Source organism: Bos javanicus, chromosome 2 (genome assembly GCF_032452875.1).
Source record: "Bos javanicus breed banteng chromosome 2, ARS-OSU_banteng_1.0, whole genome shotgun sequence".
Taxonomy (NCBI): Eukaryota; Metazoa; Chordata; class Mammalia; order Artiodactyla; family Bovidae; genus Bos; species Bos javanicus.
In genome coordinates, this window is record NC_083869.1 from 20,833,120 (window position 1) to 20,855,419 (window position 22,300).

Here is a 22,300-nt window from a genome sequence, read left to right on the forward strand (position 1 = left end):
GTTCTACAGGGTATATATAGACAACGTTACTGCCTCCAGGTTCCACCCAGAGCAAGTACCCAGACTGTTGCCAGCCCCAGACTCTCCTCCTTGGAGCCCCCAGCCCGACGCAGCCACCCTCACTTTCAGAGACAGTTCAGGTAGTCTGAAGTGCTTGGTGGCAATTTGCAGCAACGAGTTCCCCATCCTTGTACCAGAGCCGGGGTTACCAAGCAGCCAAGGAGTCAGGACAGTCTTCTTAAGAAAGAAAGAAAAGAACAGAAGAAAAATAATCCATCGCAGAATAGCAATTGTTTTATTATCCCCTTTCTGGATGCACATAACACCCTCTCCCTCATCAAGTGGTATTTTCCAGAAAGTAGAAAATGCCCTTAGTGGCAGAAGAAAAAGAGGCAAGAGAGAATATCCTCTGCCCCTACTTTTGCCCACTGCCAGGGCAAGCCAGGTTGGCTGGCTAAGCTAGTTCTCCAAGAAGTCGCACGTTTACCTTCCAGGGCTCTGAGCCCGGCTGGCCTCTCTGTCCGGCTGCTGCTTACCAACCCGAGGCAGGCGCTGCTTGCAGGCACGGAGCTGCCCTGGGCTGGGGCTGGTGTACTAATGGTGAAGGGCAGGGCGAGGGGTCATTCGAAATCATTTACAAACATATCACAAAGTTTCATTATTTTTGCTTTGCCGACAGCAGTAAACAAGAGTACAGAAGTTCACGAAGTGTGCCGCCCTAGTGCTTCGGCGCAGTCTGGGGCTCAGCCCTCAGTTCACAGCACCAAGAGGGCTCAGGACTGGGATGGATTTCGGGGACAGAGGGCTACCTGGGCTTGGATGGGGATTTTGGATCCTTAACTCTAAGCTAGAGAGATTTCATTTTGTTTTTTATTTTACCTTCATGATTCAAAAATTGTTTTCAAGCCTCAACTTGGGCCTGGTGGGGTGGAACAGGGAGAATTCCCTCCACTCCCCCCACCCCTAGTCTGGCAAAATTGGCTGACTTCTCTCCACTGTGCACACTCCCCACACACTCCCCCCAATCCTTTGGTTCCAGTGCTTTGGCTATTTTGTAGGGATTTCCCGGGTGCCAATTCTAACAAGACCTTGTGAAACTGCCCCACATCCAACTCCCTTGTCCCAGGGGGTTCCCCCAACTTCCTTTAATGCCAAGAGCTCCTGGGGACCTTGGGTCTAGACTTTATCCAGAAAAATTGGGGGAGCCTGCTGGGATGAGTGGGGACCTGAGGGTACACATTTTCATATTTATTAGACACTGTGACCTGCATTTCACCTTATTGCTCCACTCCTTCAGACAGGTCAAAGCCAACGAGTTATTGATGAACAAAAGCGTTAAATATTCACCTCCCGCTCAACTGCCCATACAAACGCTTTTGATGTCTCCGGCTTTTTGTGCTGTGTTCAGCTACGGGGTGCCAGTCCTGGGTTTGCAAGCAAGGAGCATCCACAGAGATAAGCACCCAGAGCCAGGGGAGCTACAGGAAGAGGGCAAGACCAGGAGTTCTGGGGACGCTGGATTTTCCGGCCTGGAGCTGCAGGGCCTGTTTCACTTGAGACAGCCTGATTCGTAGAGGTGAACTATGTACTGCGTGGATCCTCCACTCCTAGGGGGTGGGCACAGCCCCTAGGGAGTTGATTATGTTGCCCAGCCTGGAGGGCAGAAATCTGGCCCAGAGCCAAGCCCTATCTTCTCCGACCCTAGAAAGAGGACGTCTCACCAGAAAGGGAGGGTGCCTGGTTCTTAACATCTTCACACATTCCATCTCTCATTAAAATAAAACCATCTCCGTTTTGCATGAGGGTCTTTCCTGGAGTCTCTCCCCACCACCATCATCTTAATGAGATAGCCTTCCTGGAGAGTTCACAGGCCTCCTCAGAAGTGTACCTGTCTTCCTCGGCATAAGCAATTCTGAAAGGGCCAAATTTTTGAGCCCAACACCCCAAGAATCTCTGCCCCCAACAGCACCCCCAAACACCCCTCCCCCTTGTCTGCCGGCAACACTAGCGGCTCTGGTGCAGAAATTCTCGAATTGCAGTTAGAGAGGAGCAGGAGTGAATCAGAAGGGCCCTATCCCTCCCTCCTTCCTCAGCCCGAGTCCCCAACCCAGGACCCAAATCGCTGAGGCCGGGGCTGGGCCGGGGGAGAGGGTAGGAGGGACTTTCACGTAAAGCTCAGAATTTTCAGCCCTTCCCGGAAGCGGGCCAACCCAACACACTCGCAGCCGTAAAGGGTTGCGTCCCCCACCTCCACATTCCTTTTATTTAAAAAAAAAAAAACAACGAGAGAGGGTCGGGGCCAGGCTGGACCGGGTTAAGCTGGGCTGGGCGGCGAATGGGGATCGCGTTGCCTGGGTGCTTAGCAGGTTGGTTCGAGCAGAGGGCGATGCTCGACACAACTTGTTAATAGGGCAGGCTGCTAATTAGCTGCAAGCTCTTCACAGACGCGTCCGCTGAGGCGGAGCTGCACCTGTGCGAGCTGGGGAGGCCTGGGAAGGCCGGGAAGGTCCAGGGAGGCCCAAGGAGACAAGAGCGAGCGCTCGCGGCGCGTTCCCTTAGTTAGGTGACTGGAAACTAGGCCCCAGAAAATCTTCCCGGGAGTCCAGCTTAGATCCTCCAGTTCCAAACGGGCTCCCCTCGCTTACCCAGGCCTGGGGAGGCAAGGACCGTTTTTCCACCCGCCCACCGCCCCTGGCTCGGCCCTTCTCCCCACACCCGCCCAGTTATCAATACCGCCCCTTCGCGATTCGGAAGAAACCGGGAGGTACTTACAGCAGTGGTGTCTCACGGTCCCGAACCTGTTGCAATGAAAACGGGGTCACTTAAATTCCACAGGATAATAAAACAGAGATGGATGATACACAGAAAAATGACAAGGCCCAGACACCCCACCAAAACCCGGACCTCCCTACTGCTTCGGATGCCCGCCCCTAGGAACTGCGCCAAGTTCTCCGCGAAGCGGGAGACTGCAGTGCTCAAGGGCAGACCCGCGGTAGGAGAGTATGCCCGCATCACCTCCCCCACGCCATGCACCTCTTTGGGCAAAACCTTACTTTTTGCCTGGCCCGACTCAGGCGGTCTGTAATAGGGTTTCCCCCGTGGGAAAACGGGAAGTGAGGAGAAAACGGGCCTTTGTGTGTTTCCTTTTGCAAAATCGGCTGTGTGGGCGCAGGTCCACTGGGGAGGGGGCAGCCGCTGCATCTGTCCCTTGCCCCAGCTCCCCGTCTGTCTCGAGCTGGAGCAACTCAGCACCCCCTTTCCAATTTCAGATTGGTTTCAAATTCCCCAGCCAACCAGTGCCCCCTCAAAACTGTCTTCTTCCCAAAGAAGGACCAGGCAAGGCTGGGACTTGCCGTCCCACTTCAGCTCTAATTCAAAACAAAGAGCAATTTCCAAGGGGAATGAGGACCCAAATGATAGCCAAGGAAGAGGAAAATCGATGGGTTTAAAGGTAAATGGCAATGCTTTAGACTGTTATCCAGTTCTGTGGATATGACATCATTTCATCAGCATTTTTGCTGGAGAACCCACAAAGCAATCTTACAAAGCAGTGGTCCTCACAGGGGCTCATGTCCAGCTTTCAGTTTCCTCTAGTTTTATTCTGGGACAGGGGGCTTCTCTGAGAAATCGCAGAGGCAGAGCATCTCCATTCTTAAACTTTCTGTCTACCTAGGCTACCCATTTTATTCCTCTTCTGAAGCAGAACGTCACTCTGAGCAGGTGAGAGACAGAAAGTTCCTCTGGTGAGGTGAGAACCCTCAATTCCTAATTTTCTGTGTCTAGAAGGGAGAGGGGATTCCCATCCTATTTCTTGATTTAGGTTAAGCTAAAATTAACTTCCATGGGACTTCTCCCCACCACCAGGCAGAAAAGATGGGGCAGATAAATCCCCCACCCCTGGAGTTGTCCTGGAAAGAGTAATAAGTGACTTACTGGTTTTCTCTCCTAGTGGGCAGGGGAGCTGGGAGCAGATCTGTCTGCTTCTGAACCCGGCGCTAGCTGGAGCCTCTCACTTTCCTATCGCTGCTCCAGGAACCAAGCATCTGCACTTGTATGCTCTTAACCTAATTTATGGTGGGAATTATATTTTGGCTTGTCAACTCTCAAGCCATAAAACAAAGTTTATTGGAATCACGTGCTCGTAAATAGCCACTCAGGTCCCATCTCTGCAGAACCATAAATAACCTTCGGCTTTAAACTTTTATTCACTAAATAAAGGTTCACTGCAACTGTTCCCTCACATTTAAATAGTTCCAAATATCTAGGATTCAAGGGGGGAAGTCATATTCATATCAATACCCTGGTCTTTTCAAACAGCATCTCTTCAGGGACTCTGTTTAGAGGGGGAGATAGTGCTATTTGGAAAAGGCTGGTTGGTGGGCATGTCTTATGATTCTTTGGCTGCATCCGCTGTGAGTACCATCAACTCCTTTATTTCAATCATTTTCTAGCTCTAGATGTGGTAAATAAGGAGGAAAGCCAAAGGTCATTTCTATTGGCTTATACCAGAAGTTATTTCAAATTTTGTTTTAGCTTCAATAAGAAAAGAGCGGTTGGAGGCTGGGTGGGCTTGGGGGTGGGGGTGGCAATTGGAGTTAACACTTGGCTCTGTATTGTGAATGGGCTCAGCAAAAGTTGAAGGTAGCCACATGCCTAGAGGTTTCTGTAATTTGCTTAGATCTAGAAGGGAAGCCTTTGCAAGTGACCAAACTGCTTAAAACAGCAAGACTTGGGGTTTGGTGATGTGAGAAAGTAGAGAATAGCCTCATCGGGCATCTTTGGCAACTGAAGCTCTAAAGAAGGTTATAAAACAATAAAACAGCCCTGGTGTGAAGGGGACAGGGTGTGAGGAAGCAAATGAGGCTCTTAGGAACCCAAGCCCAGGAAGTCAGATGTCCCCAGTCCCACAGGGCCTGGGGTCCAAATCTGGGTAAGATCCTATCTCTCCCCGATATTACCCCTCCACTCCCCCCGCCCCCACCCCGCACACTGCCACTTCCACCAGAGGGAGAGCCTGAGAGGAGGAGGCAGCTGCTCTCCCGCTGAGAAAACCAAGAAAAGAGCTTGGGCCTGAGCACTGCTCCATCGAGAGTGTGACTCTGTGCTTGAGGTAGGTGGGGGTGGGAAAGATACCCCCAGCTCCCACCAAAGGGAGTGAATGAAAAGAGAATTGACACCGCCCCCCTCAGCATCCTTCCACAGCCCACCAGAGTTGCTACCAAACAGTGTGGAAACATGTGATTTTGACTATTCCAATTAAAAGAATGGATGTTCTCTGTAGCTTTGTAGAGCACATATACATCTAAGATTTCTAAATAAAATTAAGTTGTGAAAGTTCTCATCAGCAAGTCCTATCAAACCCATGAAAGAGATTCCTTTCTACTAAAATCTCTTTGCATTCTAATTTCCACCCATTCTCTGTGCATTTTTAAACCCATTTCCTAATTTCACATTCATTGGATATGAAGCAGGGAGCTATTAGTCCAGACTGTATGGCATTTATTTCTCTCCCCCAACCCCCACCCCATTAGCCCACTTAGAAGTACCTTTTTCTTTTACAGTTGGCAGTATCTGTTTTTAAAATATGAGTAAAGATCAATCCTTTAAAAACTGTTTTCTGACTCTATTAGCACTAGGTGAGCAGCTTCAAAACAAGTCCTTGTTATAATCCATTTTTTAAAAAGTTTGAGGGCTTGGGAAAGCCTTCTTTATTTTTCCTTAATTCCTAACTTAATAAAACTGAGTTAACCAAAGGATATATGACATTCTAAGCAGTTGTGATGAGCTTTTTATGGGACAAGGGTGGTGTAAAGAGAAGACCAGACTGAGGAGATGGTGTTTGAAACAATATCTGGCACCTAATCTGGGCTCAAGAGACATTTTTTGAATGAATGATAATGAAAGATGATGACTGGGACTTGCCCACAGTCTTCACTGTGGCTTACATAAGAAGAATAAAATTATACAGCCTACTCTGTATATTTAGATGATAACAGGAAAGTAACTAGCTCTGCTGAGGGGAAAGGAGGAAAGAAAGGAAGACATTGAGGCACACAACTTCAATCACTTTCTAATCTTAGGATAGTCAGACAACATGGTTAAGGAGAGTGTACACCTTCCTCCGATCTTCCCTTGGCCCCTGCCCCCAGTTTTGGGCTTTTTTAGATGAATGACAGTGTGGAATGGGGAAGCACAAACTCTGTCTAGTAAGAAGGCTGAGCACCAGGGAGAAGAGCAGCCTAGCTTGGGCCGATTTCTTGGGGCTTTTCCAAGGACTGTCAATGGTGGTGGTGGTAAGTCATGAAGACGAGGTGGGGAGAAGAGGTAGAAGCCTTCTTAGAAACCTGTTGCTGGGTACAGTGAGATTCTGAGCACTGTCTTCCCCATCTGACTGGGAAGAGCCAGTTCTCGGAGTTTCTGCTCAAAGAGCTCCCATGAGCTAGAGTCCCCCACAGGGTTCTCCCAACCCAGATGCCAGAGCCACTCCCAGGAAGGAAGAGAAAGTGAAGGGGCCCAGGAGGCATCAGCTGCACTCCAAATGTAACGAGGTCCGTTCTCTGCCTGCCCTAGAGGCCCTTGCTATGTGGCCTGCTGCTGCTGCTGCTGCTGCTAAGTCACTTCAGTCATGTCCGACTCTGTGCAACCCCATAGGCGGCAGCCCACCAGGCTCCCCTGTCCCTGGGATTCTCCAGGCAAGAACACTGGAGTGGGTTGCCATTTCCTTCTCCAATGCATGAAAGTGAAAAGTGAAAGTAAAGTCGCTCAGTCATGTCCAACTCCTAGCGACCCCATGGACTGCAGCCTACCAGGCTCCTCCGTCCATGGAATTTTCCAGGCAAGAGTACTGGAGTGGGGTGCCATTGCCTTCTCCTTGCTATATGGCCTAGGAAAGGATATTCTGACCTTTACGTGCAAGAGGCCTCTTGCCCAGATGTGGTGCTGAACTCTTCTCTTAAACTATCTCCAAACCAGGATAAGTGGGAATGAGACTTCAGATGAATCCCCTAGACCAGGTGTAGGAAGGAAACCGCCAGGCCTGGCACTTAGGGACACAGACTGGGGAAGAGCCAGAGAAGGGCTGAACAGGGAGTCCCAAGCATGAGAGAAATATAATTTCATATTCCTGACACTATAGTCTATCGCTGAAAGAGGAACACAACACTTCTCCTGCTACCCCCACCCCTCCCCCTACAGTAGGGTCTGCTCACTGGAACTCTGCCTTGGTGTCTTCTGGGAAGGAGAGGTAACCCCGGAGGTAACAACTCCAATAGTGAGATGTGGCATCCAAAAGAACGGGCTCTGGGGTGGGACCTCTAATGGGGGGCCAGACCTGGAAAAAACTCCAGTGGGTCCAAGAAAAGCAGGGTGTGGAATAGCCATCTAAGCCCATTGAGAATCAAGAACAGAGGTTAGATGGATCAGGAGATGGCGGTGACTGGGCAACTGCAGCATTGGGCCCAGTTTGGGCCCAATTTCATGGGCCAAACTCTGCTAGACATGGTTTATAGCAGGAGAGACAAGGTGTGTTTGGACAGAAAATCTGATCCAGGTGGACTCCTGGTTAGGCAGAAGCAGCTTGGCCAAGGGCTGCAGAGGCCCTTTTAGGAAAAGTCTGTAGTCATAAGTCTTGGAGGCCAGGGGTAAGGGGTAGAACCTGGCTGCATGGGAGGGGTGTACATATGTGTGGGTTATAGCCTGAGATAGTATTTATATAATTCTTTTTAAAAGATATAAAGTATCTCAAAAAATAGAAGGGCTGATGGAGATCTGAGGGGGATAGTCCTCTTTAAGACACACCTTGACATCACCATGGCCCAAGGTGGGAGCTGTGGCTCAGCCATGGCCCTGGAGCCCAGATCTTGGAACACAAGCAGATTAAGGTTGTGGGACACTCCTTGCCTCCTTTGTGTTGGCCACTGGCCTTTGGCTTTTCCACTCTGTCCCAGCTTTCAAGATACTGAAAAAAGGGTACTTGCCTTGGGGCTGTAAAAGAGGCTGTGACTGGGTGGTGGTAAGGAAGGTGGCTCCAGAAGGTGGCCTGCTCTCTAGTAAGACCTGAACCTTCTGTAAGAGTCACGGATGTGCCTGTGTGGGTGTGAGGCTTCTGCTACCTGGTATCTGCCCACTGAGGAGCTAGGGGCACCTTCTTCTTGGATGTGGCCCTTCAGTCTACCTGTAGGCAGGTGCCAGACAATGAGACCCAAGGAAGCAGGGCCCACGAGACCCACTACAGCAACAGGGGAAGCCCCAGATCCATGTTCTCCTGTGACCAAGCCTGGGCCTGTCTTCTCTGTACAATTCAGGGACTGGGTGCATGAACCAGGTCTCTCGCAGCTGTAAAAGGCTAGGCCTGATTATTAAACAGAAAAAGGATACTGATGATAAGAAACACCTATTGAATGCTTGTTATTCAATATGTGATTGAAACAGGTATTGAATGTTTGGTAGTGCCAAAAACCCATTTTAAGTGCCTAATCAGTGAGTTAATATATGTAAAATAGAATAGTGCTGGGCACATAGTAGTGCTATGTAAGTAAAAATCCTCATAACAACCCTTGAAGGTACTCTAATTATCTCTGCTTTCCACATGAGGAAACAAGCCCAGAGAGTTTGCCCTACTTGCCTAAGCTCACACAACAGTTCAGTGGAAAAAATTTGATAGGAGGCAGTCTGTACCTAGAACCTATTCACCTCTTTGAAAAAATCTCTGAGTTAGCAAGCGGTCAATTTCCCCTTCCCAATTTGGTAGCAACTAGTCAGCTTATGACTTTTCCCTGGTGGCTCAGATGGTAAAGCGTCTACCTGCAATGCAGGAAACGCAAGTTCGATCCCTGGGTCAGGAAGATCCCCTAGAAAACCGGATGAAGGAGGGAGCTCCCTTAACTAGGGGGAGGGGCATTGCTAAATGGTAGCGAGAACTTGGCCCCTGTAGACCACAGAATCATAAAAGACACAGGAAAGACCCTCAACCAGTACTCAAACATAAGCATACATCTTAACTGCCATGGTGGAGAGTGTTTATAAACTGCAGGTTCTGGACATCCTGATTCAGTAAGTCTGGCATGAAACAAAGGAACCTGCATTATAAAGAAGAGGCTTGAATGCGGGCCTTCATTAAGAATCACTGCTCTAACGTAGGGAAATGAGGGAAGCAAAAGACTGTGTTGCAAGGAGACAACAAGGAACAGTAAGGTTGGATCACAGCCAGTTGGGGATGTCACCGCTGATGCGAGAAACACCCCCATGGAGCCCACCAAAGGCCTGAAATGGGTGCAATGGGTAAAGAAGAGTGTGGGGGTGGTGTGAAAAAGGGGAAAGATGAGTAACTGCGGGATTTTCAAGTCGCACGCAAGAAGTCACCCTGGATCTCGGAGCCTCGAGGGAGTCCCGGGGCCGAGGCCTTGTTCTAAGTGAGCCTGAGCGAGCCCATCAGCTTGAGGCAGGCGACGCTGAACGCTCGGGTTTTCAAGGCTGCCGGTTCTAGGTACCAGGAATTGCAAGAAAGGAAAGTGGCAAGAACAGCAGCCAAATGAAGGGGCTGGTAGGGATTGGGCGTGGCTTGCCCCACCAGACCCTCTTCCTGCTCTTCAGAGCCCAAAGCCCAGAAATCGCGCCCCCTCCGGGAAGGCGGAGGAAGTGAGGTGGCCCGCCACCCCGGAACCTGCCTTCAGGTTCCTGGGCCCCGAGCTGCCTCTGCTGCCAGTCTCGGGAAAGGGCGCCGCATCGCCCACTATCCTCGTTGGCGGAAAACACTTTGTGAACTGGGGTGGAGGGCGGAGAGACGGAGGGGGCGGGGTCAGTGTCCCTCCCACGCTCCCGCCCGCCAGCGCCCGGGGCATCTCCCGCGCCTCCGTAGCCGACAGGACGCTTGTCCTACAGCGCCTCCTCCTGGACAAGGCGCCAGACAGCGGAGCAGGGGGACTGTTCCAGCCCCGGAAACCCGAGGCCCCGGCTTCTTAGCGCGGGCAGAGGTCTTTCAGAGCCAGAGGCTTGAGTTGGTCCTCCCTTCCCATGGGGGCGGCCTCAGGGCCCTCTCGACTCCTTCTGGCCGCCCCCACCCCTACCCCCAGTCCCACCCCTAGCACTGACAGCAGGCTCGCGACCCAGGAGTGTGCATCCTCCGTTAATTAGGCGAGCCCAGGCGGAAAAACCCTACAGTTCGTGCGTTTATTTATTTATTATTTGTTTGACCGCTTTCTGCTGAGCCACTGGTCCCCACAGAGCCTTCGAACGTGCTGCGCTGGCGTAACAAGATCCGAGAATGGTCCGGTTGAAGAATTGGCCTGAAGTTTGGCGGTTTGAACAGGCGCCAAGAGGAAAGGCCTTTTCCCAAAGCAGAAGCACCAGGCTGAAAAAAATCTATACACTTCCCTGAGGATTATATACATATACATATACATATACATATACATATACATATACATATACATATATATATATATATATAATCTTCGTTTAAGGTGTTTAGAAATGTATGTATGTTTAACACCATGAAAGAAAGATTTGGTTTTCTTCTGGTCACTAGCTCGTATTTGCATACTGTTTCTAAAGTACAGATTTAAATTTGGGTGAGGTGGTGAGTCAAGATGATTGAAAATAACGTGGTCAAGGGCAAGATGTTTGGCTATATTTAGACTGAAGGCTGGAATAAAGGAAAGATCAGGAGCGAATCCTGAGGCAAGGAGGAGTGGAGAGATCGGGTTTTATCTTCCAGCTCTGAGTCCACTCGCCCCCTCCCCCTATCCGTGCTTTGCTGGTTGGATCCCTAGGCTGGGTTATTTCATTGCACATGCGCCGGACGCTGGGCGAGCGAGCTAGGCAGGCGCAACCCCGCACTAAGCTGTGCGGGAGGTGTGCGCAGCGCTGGGCAGTGTGCAGCACCGCACACTGCTGCAGCGCGTAACTGCAGAAGAGCCTGAACGCCGCATCTTGGAGACACAGGAAACATACTTTTGCAGGAAACCCTGTTAAAAGCTTCACGCGTCCTTTCTGATCTGCCAGCCCTGTTCCGCCAAACCAGCAAAATCGCCATGTTTCCAGTAAACCCTCAAGGTTGTCTGTCCTTTGGATCAGCAGTTTCATATCAATCAAGGCTTGTGGGGGGAGGGTGAGGGGGAGAGGGAACCACCCTACGTCCAGAGAGTACGACTTCTCCCACATTCTGCACTACTATGAAATCCAAGAGACCAGTTACTAGAAAGAGGGTATCTTTTCGCATTAATTTCGGAAAATTGGCCCTAAATTGGACTTAAGTCGGAATTCCGAGTTCTTGGTGGCTTCTCCCCAGCTTCCGGTGCCCCCGCGTGCCCTGCCCGGCGGTCGCACTGCGGCAAGGCCGTAAATACCTCTAGCAGCTGCCTGCCAGCCCAGAGTGAAATACTGTCTTTGTTCCTATTTCCCCTGCTTCTCGAGCTCGGAAAACAGAATTCCGGCGAGATATATTTATTTGGAGGAGCATCTGACAGGAAAATACGTTCGGTTTTCAACCCTGGTGCTTGGCCACGTTTATAACAACGAGCTTCGCTCTTTTTCCTGGTCCTCCGGGAGACCGCAAGCCCATCTCATTGCCTGACACTAAGGCCCGGACGTGCCATTGGTTCCCTAATCTATACACGGTTAGAGGTTCGGTTCGAGGACTCTGGGAATTACACTCCCCGGCTTGTGAGCTCTTTGGGTCCAACTATATTTTTAATTTCGTTTGAGTTTTTAAAAATTGGGTTAACAGGGACAGTGGGGGCATTTCCGGTAGTGGCAAAAGCGTTGACTAGTCTCCTCTTGGACTAAGTGGCCTGAGTTCAGATGTGACTGGCAGCGTATTTATTCCCTTAGATGCAATTGACTATTTAAGCTCTTAATGCTACTACGGGACTTAGGAAAAACCCCTTAGTCCTCCATATCTGCCCATGACATCACCCTCTGCTGTGCAATTGGACCTGCAGACCGCCCAGGTTCCTAGTCACTTGGGCGCGCTCAGTCATTGAACCCAGGGAGAGGCTACTGAAACTCGGAACACAAGGGCTTGGCCATCACGGCCACAACTCGTCCCTACCCCCACCACAACTCCAGGCAATTTAGGGACTCCTCCTGAAGTCGCCAGGGGAGGGCCTTGGGAGCCCCAGTCCAGAGGCCTGTTTTTCAGTAGGTAATAATGCTCGATACCAATATGAAAGAATGATCTCAGCAGTACTCTAACAGAGATATTTACAAAATACAGACATTCTGGACTTAAAATCAGTTTCTCATTTGTGAGTGATCATAATTAGTGATCGAGGACAATTGCGCACGTCAACTAGCCACAAATCGTAGCCCTCCATTTTGAAAAGAGCATGATTCCGTTGTTACTTACTAAAAATACCTTTCTATAAAAATGTCATTTATTGTTCAGAAATGCGTTTAAGGCCAGCATGGTCACACTAGGATATCTGGGAGAACAGTGAGTTAGGCTTTTCCGCTGGCTCCTGAAAAAACAATGCTCCGCCACGCACAGGTCAACCCCATGCGCAATGCGGCAGATTGTCCTGAGGTTTTAATATTTCACGTGTCCATGAGGGAAGAGGCAATGGGATTTGAGAACTGCATCCTCTAGTGCCCTTCAAAATCCGTAGGAGAAAATAGCATTTCTTTCTGCAAATAATTTTCTTTCGATTCATAGATATTTTGGTTCACTAGTTTTGAAGTCGAGTTGGTAATATTGCTATGCTATTCATTTGTAGGCAACACACACACACCACAACAGTACATTTAGAGAGCAAAATGTCTACTCTTTTCCTACTCTGACAAATAAGAAACACACACGATGCTTGAACTTATTAAGCATGCTTAGAATTTCTGAAACGTCTCTTGTTTTTTTCCCCAAGACCTGCACCAGGGTTTCTGATCCTCTGCTCTACTGCTACCTCTCAAAACATGCATCCATTTTGTGACACAGAATAACCCAGATTCACCTGACAGATGTGTGTGGAACCTTTCTTGAGTTGTTACGAAAATCATCTGAGAGCTAGAGAAGCAGTTAATATTTAAAATTCCATCCCATAAACAAGGCCCAATAAACCAAAAACTCTAAAAATCAGCATCACTCACCAAAGCCTAGATGAACAAACGTAGCACCATCCTGATACACAGAATCCACACCACCCCCACCCCCAAGCTCCAACCCTCAGAAAACACCTGTTAGCCTCCCAGGTACCTCTGACCACAGACCAACCGCAAAATACTGCTCTAGACTTCAGAGTGCCTGTAGTGACCCCCAGCAAAGCTGACAGCTCCAGAAACCATCTGCACAGTCTTCCAGGGCGGGGATCCTGTGGCTCTCGATCTATGCCGCTATCCACCTCTCATCATCTCCAGAGGAAATAGGGCTTCCCTTCTGTTTCTGAGCTCAGCCGGCCCCCACCCAGGGCCCCAGGGGACGCCCGCTCAGAACCTGAGTGATCTGGAGGCAGGGGACGCAGACAGGCACTCCCAGGCCCCGGGGAAGTGTGGGGGTTCGGGTCGGGCTCCCCGAGCTAACCGAACGGGTGGGCACCTCGAGCTTCCCGGTGGCAGCGCTGGGAGCGCGGGGCGGGGGCCGCTCTTACCGGAGGTGCAGAGCTGGAGGCGGCGGTCGTCCCCGGCGGCGGCTGTAATCCACTAGGCGCTGCCCAGTTACTCGCGCTCTGCGCGGCTGGGACCCACTCATGTTGGAGAAGGAGCCGCGTCGGAACCGCGCGTCTCGGCCACCCGGCTGCAGGCCGGCGGCTCCCGGCGGGCGGTGCCGGCGCCAGTGGGGGCCTGGGCGCCCCGGGCTCCTTCCGGGCTCTCCCGCCCGCCGGGCTCCCCGCCGGCTCCGGAGGCGGCAGCGGCGCGGCCCGGGGCGAAGCGGCCGTGGGGCCAAATTGGGCGCCGGGCACGAGCCGAGGCCGCCGCGGACCCCGCAATCCCGCAGCCGGCGACTGGAGCCCACCTCTGCGGAGACAAAGGTTAGAAAAAGAGGGGGTGAGGCTCTAGGAAGGCAGAATGCGGGGGGAAATTCGCCTGGGAAATCAGGAAAAAGGCCGTGAAGGCGAGCGGAGCCTGCACATGACCAGCCGCAGCCAATGACGACCGCAAATAGGTCATAAAAAGGTCTATTACCAAGTTGTAAATTTTCTTCAAACAAAAAGGAATTTACTGCAATTCCTTGCGGATTTTGCACATACAGCTCGCAAGCGCCATGTTTTTTCCTCTCTTTCTCTCTCTCTCCTCTCCCCTCTTCTCTCTCCGTTTTTCTGCTCTTCTTCCTCCCCCTCCTCCTCTTTCTTCCTCCCTCCTCCTCTTTCTCCGTGTCCCTCTCCACCGCTCGCTCTGCCTTTCTAGACTTCACGGTTCCTTTCTCTAGGAATTCTTTCCCTTTTATTTTTTATTTTGGTTCTTTGGCTTGAAACCTCTGCTCCTTGGGCGCTGTGTTTCAGGGAGAATGAATGCCGCGCTCGCTTGGGGAGGTGATCCTGCCAGTCACCCCTCCCAACTCTCCCCTCTCTTGGCTTCTCCTCTCCTCCCCTCACCAAAAGGCCTCTCTGAAAGAGCAGTCAAGCGCTTTCGGGTTTTGCCCCTCTCATTTTCAGGCAAGCCACCCAGTCTGACCTTGTGCAGAAAACCGGGGCTCTGCAGGCCAAGAAAATGTGTGCTCTCCCCCACCCAGCTCTCTCCAACATAAACCGGGTCCCTCCTGTTTCTTGGGGTTTCTGCAGTAGGAGAGTTGCCAATCAGCTCAAAGGCTGAAAATGGTTTTAGGTACTTGTCAACTTCTCCAAAATAACAGTTTGAACTCCCAATACCTATACTTAATCTAGATAGAAACATCCCCCTGGGACAGTCCTGGGTTAGAGAAGAGTCAATCTTTTTTAATACCCTCTGAAAATCCTTGTTTAAGTCTCCCCAAGTGCAATTCGCATTTCTATGGAATTCTAGCCCCCTCTTCCCTTGCCCCCCAAAATGTCTGTCCATTGAAGAGCCTGTTCAGTGCAGTATTGAAGAGGAGAGGGACTCCATTTGTTCAGGAAAAAAGCAGCTCCCCAGTTTCAGGCTTGGAAAAAAAGTTCTTTTTCTTCAAAGGCAGGAGTGCCATTCCTTTCGTTCTTCTCATGGAAGCTACTCCGGGGAACCCCAGCTAAAGGTAAACATCCTTGGCTAGCTCCCCTCATCATTAATGCATGGGCATGGCCATCCAGGCTTCAAACCTGCCGGTAAGAGGTAACCTCTCCTCACCCCCACCCCATCCTTTCAAGGACACTGCTTTGGATTTCAAGTAATACATTTATAAATATGTGCATTAGGATTTCAATGTGTAAGTTCTCAATTAACATCCTCACACCAAGTACCTAAGTGGTCATACACTTAAGTAGGAAGCACACAGCACCCTCTGGAGCAGGCTATGTGTATCCCTTGAAAAAGTTCTGATGACCTTGGATGTTTCTGATTAAAGTACTTCTGTTGCCATGTGTCAGCAAAAGTCATATTCTTTCTAGAAAAAGTCAGTGATCTCCAACTTTGCTAGAGGTACCCAGAGCAGCAGCCGGGTTCATTAAAATGTTCTCTTTCCCCTGTTCACCACCAGCTGCGTGCAGATTCAGCAAACAGTGGGAAAGCAGAGGACACAAGTTTGGATGTGAAAGAGTAACACCTTCTGCAGTGAGGAATAATTAAACAATATTTTAATTACACAAAATAGAGCATGTTGTTGGACCTTCCCAAACAGTAACACTTTATGCTGGTCTATACATGTCTATACATTCAGAACATTGTTTAGTTCTGAAACATTCTGAGAAATAACCTCAACTGTCAATTTTCCTCTACCCAAATAAAGGCAGAGTTTATGACCCTCCATTTCAGCTGGTTGGAAGGAGGGCTAGGAAAAGACTGCACTTTTGAAAAGGCAGCCATATTTGTACTTTTTCCCCCTGTGCAGAGATAAGCCATGTGCTGGGCTTTGTGGAACCTCACAAAATGGCAGCCCCTGAACTGACTTTTCTCTAGGAACCGTTGAGACCCACACCATCTTTTGTGTGTTTCTGGTCTACGAAGAGAACCCAAATCACTTAGGACCCTTGGTTTTTTCATCCAGTGTTAACACTGGAGGGTCCTATTTTTCTGTAAATGATTTACAGACCTCTCTAAGCAGACTCTCTAAGCAGTCCAGGGCACCAAAGTGTCAACTGTTTCCAAAGGGTTCTCTGAAGGCTTATGCAAATTTCTGCAGCAAAAATGTTGGTTCGATATGCTGCAACCCTCGGATGTTTACAGATCTGAGCCAATTAGAAGGGCATCTCCTGCACTCGTCACTGGGAGTTGTCTGCATGAAACACAGTGGGGGTTTCATAGATGGGGGTTTCTAGCCACTGCAAGAAAGAAGGTGGTGAGTGTGTGTGATTGTAATTCCACAGACTTTATTTGAAGACAAATCTGTGTTTTCCCGAACTACAAAAGGAAGCATGTATACTTACATTAATTACCAACACTTTCTACGTGAGTAATGTATATATATGTACAACAAATATATACCCAAAATACCAAATCTGTAAATGTACAAATACTCTCAAGTGTACTAATTTTTGCAAGTCTTTCTGTGTACATGAGCTACGAATTTACCATAGGTTAGGGGTCCCACAAGGCCAGAAGGTACAACACTTTCAGAGTAGCACAAAATGGAGGAAAAAACATTTTTACCGCCCTTCCTTAACTGATTTCCACAGCAATCCATGCACCGGGTGTGCACCATATAGAGTCTTGCCCAAATCAATGGCTCTAAAAATGATTTTCAGGGAGAATTCTTGTGTAGAAGACAGTGAATTTTGCTAATAGAGGAATCCCTTAAATGGAGGGCAGCTGGAGTCTAGCCAGCACCAGTCTCCAGCCAGCTTATTCCCACCCTCTCCACAGCCAGACTGTTTCCTAGCCATGCTTTCAAGCACTTGGCACACTTGCTCTAAACCAGTCAACAGCAGAGTCTCAGGCAACACACAGAGCAAAACGTTTCCAAATCCAGCAGGCACGTTTGCAGCTGTCTCTTCTTGTGCAAATGTTTCTTAAGCCCCAGGCCACCCTTGACTTAAAACTCTTTCCTGGCTCAGGTCAGCAAATGCCACAGCCATGGCCTCTTCCCTGGATAGAAAGCCAGGTGGTGCTTCGCCTCCGGCCTAACCTGTGCCAATGTTTCCCTGGTCCTTGAAGCAGCAGGCAACAGTCCACCATCACCTGAACAAGTGATACAGGCCCCAAAGTATAGGATTCCATTTTCGTACCTATGCAATAAAAGCCACTCTGGAAATTAAAATGTACCTCTTTAAAAACACTTTCCTTCTCCAGGAGAAAAAGAAGAGAATTCTTCAAGTCTACCTGATAAAGGGGCTTTCCCTTTTGTGGGGAGAAATGTTAGTTTACTTGAATTTCTCCTCTTCCCTCCTGCCCCTCTTCCTCCTCCTCTTCCCTTATAAAATGGCAGCTGCAGGAGTAGCCTCAAATGGAAAGTGGATATCTTGTTAATAACAGATCCCAAACCCCAGCATCAGCGCTGGCTCAATGGAATAAGCTGTGGTATAATCTGGACTCTGGGTTGCTACCCACTGGGCCTACAACTCCAGTCCTTTGCGAAGTTCAAAGCTCTCCCAGTATCTTATCAAGGTTGTTTAGAGCAAGATGAAGCTAGAATAGCCTAGCTGACCCTCTCTGAAATGAAAAAGAGCTCCCCCCACCCCACATTTATTTTTATAGCAAGGGTGCAGGTAACCCCCCTCCCACCTTTTAAAAATCAAATAGATGCTTTAGCAGGATGCTGCCTTCACATGAGTCCTGGAGATTGTTCCTGACTCAGGAAAAGGGTTATTGGCGGCGCTCAAAGACACTAGCTCTAGAAAAAGGATTCATTTCTTTTATTAGGGAGCTAGCTATATTCTGCAGCGGTTGTTTACACTCGGATTTTTCTGCATTTGTTCTCAAGGCTTGTTTCAAATAGGTGAGGCCAACCTGGAGAACAGCAGAGGACGTACCAACCGACATCTGAGATGCACACAACAAGTTGGCTCACAATGGGCATGCAAACAGAATACAAATAAATATGGCACCTCCTCAGAAAAAAAAAAAAAAAAAAAACAAACACACAAACACAAAAACCGGAATCACAGCGGCGGCCACAGCACAAAGACCTAGCAGTTGCAGGCGATACCAAGCACAGTTCAAAACGAAAGCAGATTCAGAAAGGAGAGGCGTTCCACAAGGTGACTTGCCAGACTAAAAGTATCTATGTGAAAATGTTATAATTGACTTTTCAAGTATTCATTCACTCTAGATGATTAAACTGCCATAATTTGTATAAACTATAGAAAAATTATTAAATGTCAACTTTGACATTGTCCTGAAACTTCTGTCACTAGCCGAACATTTTCCCCAAGTTTAAGGAAGCTGCAGAGCCAGGACTATACATTACACTCTTCAGCTAACATGTGCTTTTCTCAATATTTGGCCCAGACTTTTCCCAGAGATACTACATTTACAAAATTCTCAAAGAAACCTTTTGGAGTAAACAAAAGGCACCCGAACCATTCATTATAAAAGCAGAAAAAATATAAATAACACATTTTAATCAAATAATATAAAGTAAATATTCTGCGGGCATAATTTTTAAAAATTAATAAACTTCTTTTAATTTACTCACCATAAAGAAAAGATTTAAAACGTTCAAGTGCACTTGTTTGATTAATAAAGCATTTTATATTCAATTATTTAGTGCTAATCATTAGGAAGTTTACGTTGTCGAGGCAAAATCACCAGCTCAGACATTAAAAACTACCATTATAAAAATATAGCTACAAGGTCAGTATCAAATTACTCTTACATAGGACAGCTCAAGGGCTGTTTCTATGCGACACTAGAAACATTTTTTTTAAACACCCAAATCCCTCTCAAAGCGCAGAAACCTCAAGAGCAGTGACATGAAGGTAGCTTGAAACACAGGTAAAGTCCTTTCCAAAAAAGAAAACAGGTGGTGTCCACCAGCATATGCTGATCATTAGTTTTAATAGTCTGCGGTAAAATTTTAAAGGTAGAAGTTAATTTGTCGGGCCTTCGGCTCGGTCTTCCTCCAGCTCTTCGGCTTCCTTTTTGGTTTCCCCATCTTTCGCCTCCTGTCTGGAAACCGGGAATTTGTCCTTGTTGTTCTCCTTTTTCCATTTCATTCTCCTGTTCTGGAACCAGATTTTTACCTGTCTCTCGGTGAGGGCTAAGGCATGGGAAACCTCGATTCTTCTCTTCCTGGTCAGATAAGGGTTAAAAAGGAATTCCTTTTCCAACTCTAAGGTTTGGAAACGACTGTAGGTTTGTCTTCCCCTTCGTCTACCAGGAGCTGCTGATTAAAACAAAGAGAAAAAAAAGAAGAAAATAAACATTAAAAATGTAATGGTGCGTCTGCAGGTTGCTGGAGGTTTCTGAAACAGGTCTAAGGGGGTGAAATATACACAACTCTTCTTAGGTCTGATATAATATATAGCACGGGCAGGCAAGAGGGACAGCGAGAACGTCCTAGCAATTATTATGACCCCCATCATCTTTTCATGGTTTCTACTTTAAAGGAAAAAAAAAGTCTGTACTACTTCATGAATAAGAGTCACTGTAAGCTACACCAGAAGAAAAAGGAGAGGGAGAGAAAAGGGGAGTTTTAAAGCAATTACGTGAGATGAAAGCAGATTTCTCCCCCTCTCCCCGCTTAAAAAAAAAAAAAAATTGCATCCCAACCTTGTGGTCTCATCCAGGGAAACATTTGAGAAGGAGACGAGCTCTGATTTAAGTGGTCTGGGTCCTCGCCAATATTACCACTGGACGATTTACAGTCAGGATATTGTACCAGCTCGGCCTCTTGCTGGGTCGTAAAAATCGGCTGTCTCTGTAAGTTATCGTATCCGTAAAACTTCGCGGGCTCCCCGTGACAGGCAATCCCACCGCAGGGGGGAGGCGGCGGCGGAGGAGGTGGGGCGGCCTGGTAGGCTGCGGCTGGGCTGCCCCCGCCGGGGTGGAAGTAGTCCTGGCCGGGACCCGGGCCTCCCCCACTACTGCAACCTGGCCCGGCGGGCGGCGGCGATGGGTGCGGGTGCGGGTGCGCGTGCGGGAAGCCAGCGGCGCTGTTGCCATAGAGCTGCAAGGCGGCGGCAGCGGCGTGGCGGCCGCCGACCTCGGGCGCGAAGTGACAGTCGTAGTAAGTGGGATTGATGGCCTCGCCCGCCGCGGCCGCCGCCTTGTACTTGGAGTACAGCGGGTTCACGAAGTACGAACTCATCGAGGCGGCGGCGGCGGCCAGCGGCCGGGGGCCAAGGTAGGGCGGCCCCGGGCGGGCGGGCGGCGCGGAGCAGGCAGGGAGCGCGCCTCAGCGCCACCGCACTGCCGCGGGGGCCTCTGGGGCGGCTGCTCGCGCCACTGGGGCCGCCGGGCTACGTTGCTGCTGCCACCCGCCCGCCCGCCGCTTCTGAGACCCCGCAACCGCGGGCACTCCGCTACTGGGCGCTCATGCTCCTCTCTCGCGCCCGCCGCCTCGACCTCGCGCCGCCTCCCTCGCGGGTCGCAGGGCCTCACCCAGCCCCCGCGTTCCACTGCCCGCCCGGCCTCTCCCGGCGCGCGCCGGCTTGGCCGCAATAAACTCGCCAACACCCCGGGTGACCTGCCCCGCTGCCTCCACTCTTTCCTCTCAGGCACCAGGCGGCCCTGAGCGCACCGGGACAAACAAAAAAAAGTGCGCCCGGCCCACGGAGACACTCTTTGGCTTCGGTTTACAAACCCCCGCTCTGGAGGGAAAAGGAAAAAAAAACACCCTCTGCCCGCCGCCACCTCTCACCTCGCCCCCCCCGCAGCCCCCTCCCACCGCTCTCGCCGCCGCTGCCGAGGCTGCCGCCCCGGTGCGCCCCGGCGAGGCATTTTCGCACCACGCCACTGCAGGGAGAGGGAGCGAGATGGACGCGAGATAACCGCGCGGAGGGATCCGCGCGGAGGCGACATCACTGCACCCGACGGGACGCCTCACGCTGGCGCGGAGATGCCTCCGCCAGCCTTAAAGGGGGCCCATAAAACCGCACTGCCAAGGGCTCGCCGTGCCCCCGGGGCCCAGGGAATGCGGGCCACGGCCGGCAGGGCGGGGGCACCGCAGAGCCTTACACTTGAGGGTGGGGGAGCGGGGAGGCAGGGAGGCCACTCCCAGGAGACTGTGGAGCAAATGACTCCCTCCCCGGCCCCTGGAGCAACCCCTCAGAGGTTGGCCGTGGCTTTTGCGCCTCTGGACACGCGGGCGCAGCCCAAGGAACGAGGACAAGCCGTGTAGACGATCCGGACTGAATATTTGAGTTAGGTCCTATCCAAGTGGCTTGATTAAAGGCCACAAAGGTGACCTCAATACCAAAGTGCATTATCAAAGCGAATCTAAGTAAGCCCTTCTTTTCCAGCCGAGTGGGCCTTGTGGAAATGAGATGTACATTTACCCTTGACGCACTGCACGCCTGGCTGAGGCTCCCAGGTTAATTGATATTTAATGGAAATCATGCCCATGAATATAGTTTCCATCATTTCACCCTTGATAGACGTCAGTACCAGGCGCAGGGGGCAGCCTGAAGAATGTGGGGAGGGGAAACATTAGCATTGCTGAGGGAGTAAATAGAAAAGCAGACAGAAATGTTCCAAGCCGCGGAGGACTCACGCTGGGGAGGCTGGTATTTTCTCCGGCAGGACGCGCGGCTCCGGGTCTCAGCCCCTGCATGGAGAGGACCTCGGCAGGCGGTGGCCCCGGGCGGAGGTCGGGGAACCGACACTCGGGAGCCCCCCAAGGAGCCTCCGGGCCGGCGTTCGGAACATGCCGGTTCCAAGCAGCTGCAGGCGGCGCCCATCTTCTAACGATTCTAGTTCATGCAACAAGCTTGTGAAGTTAGTGCCGAGAACAGGCGCCGTGTTCAACTTAAAAAGTTACTAATTTTTCCAAAGGTAAAGAAAGCAAACTCATTCTATGAAGGACGAGGAAGAGAAACGTCCCGTGTCCCGTGGGAAAATCGAGTGTGAATCGGAAAAATATTCCTGATTTTAGAAACTGGCTCTGAAGCCTCTTGACGTTACACCACCAATTCGCCTTCTCTCTCCCCTTCTTCTTCCCCCCACCTCTACTCCTGTGTTGATGATGTTCAGTGTCCAATAAATGTAATAGGTCTCTGCTGAGTGTGTTTTCCTTTGCCTACTCTGCCCTTTTTCGTGGGTCTTTGGGTGACCCTTTTTCTTGGGATAATCATTGTTGTTGAGGGCGCCCGGCCCACGGGAGCCGACC

At 50.2% G+C, this 22,300-nt stretch overlaps 2 protein-coding genes across 3 annotated transcripts; both read right to left on the reverse strand.

Annotated features, from left to right (window-relative positions):
- Nucleotides 1-23: 23 nt before the first annotated feature.
- On the reverse strand, nucleotides 24-18,012 carry LOC133235961 (uncharacterized). The gene is made up of 5 exons (XM_061397729.1): nucleotides 18,003-18,012; nucleotides 14,523-14,702; nucleotides 13,578-14,367; nucleotides 2,773-2,798; nucleotides 24-594 (listed from the first exon to the last, which is right to left on the reverse strand). Exons 1-5 carry the CDS (start codon nucleotides 18,010-18,012, stop codon nucleotides 533-535), a joined length of 1,068 nt encoding a protein of 355 aa, XP_061253713.1. The 3' UTR covers nucleotides 24-532.
- HOXD8 (homeobox D8) lies at nucleotides 17,871-20,375 on the reverse strand. Of its 2 annotated transcripts, none has more exons than XM_061434661.1 (2): nucleotides 19,744-20,375; nucleotides 17,871-19,354 (listed from the first exon to the last, which is right to left on the reverse strand). In XM_061434661.1, the coding sequence occupies exons 1-2, from the start codon at nucleotides 20,279-20,281 to the stop codon at nucleotides 19,062-19,064; spliced, it is 831 nt and encodes a 276-aa protein (XP_061290645.1). In that variant the 5' UTR covers nucleotides 20,282-20,375; the 3' UTR covers nucleotides 17,871-19,061. The 2 variants fall into 2 exon arrangements, with proteins under 2 accessions (XP_061290645.1, XP_061290642.1); XM_061434658.1 differs by having other exon boundaries at nucleotides 17,871-19,357.
- Nucleotides 20,376-22,300: the final 1,925 nt, after the last annotated feature.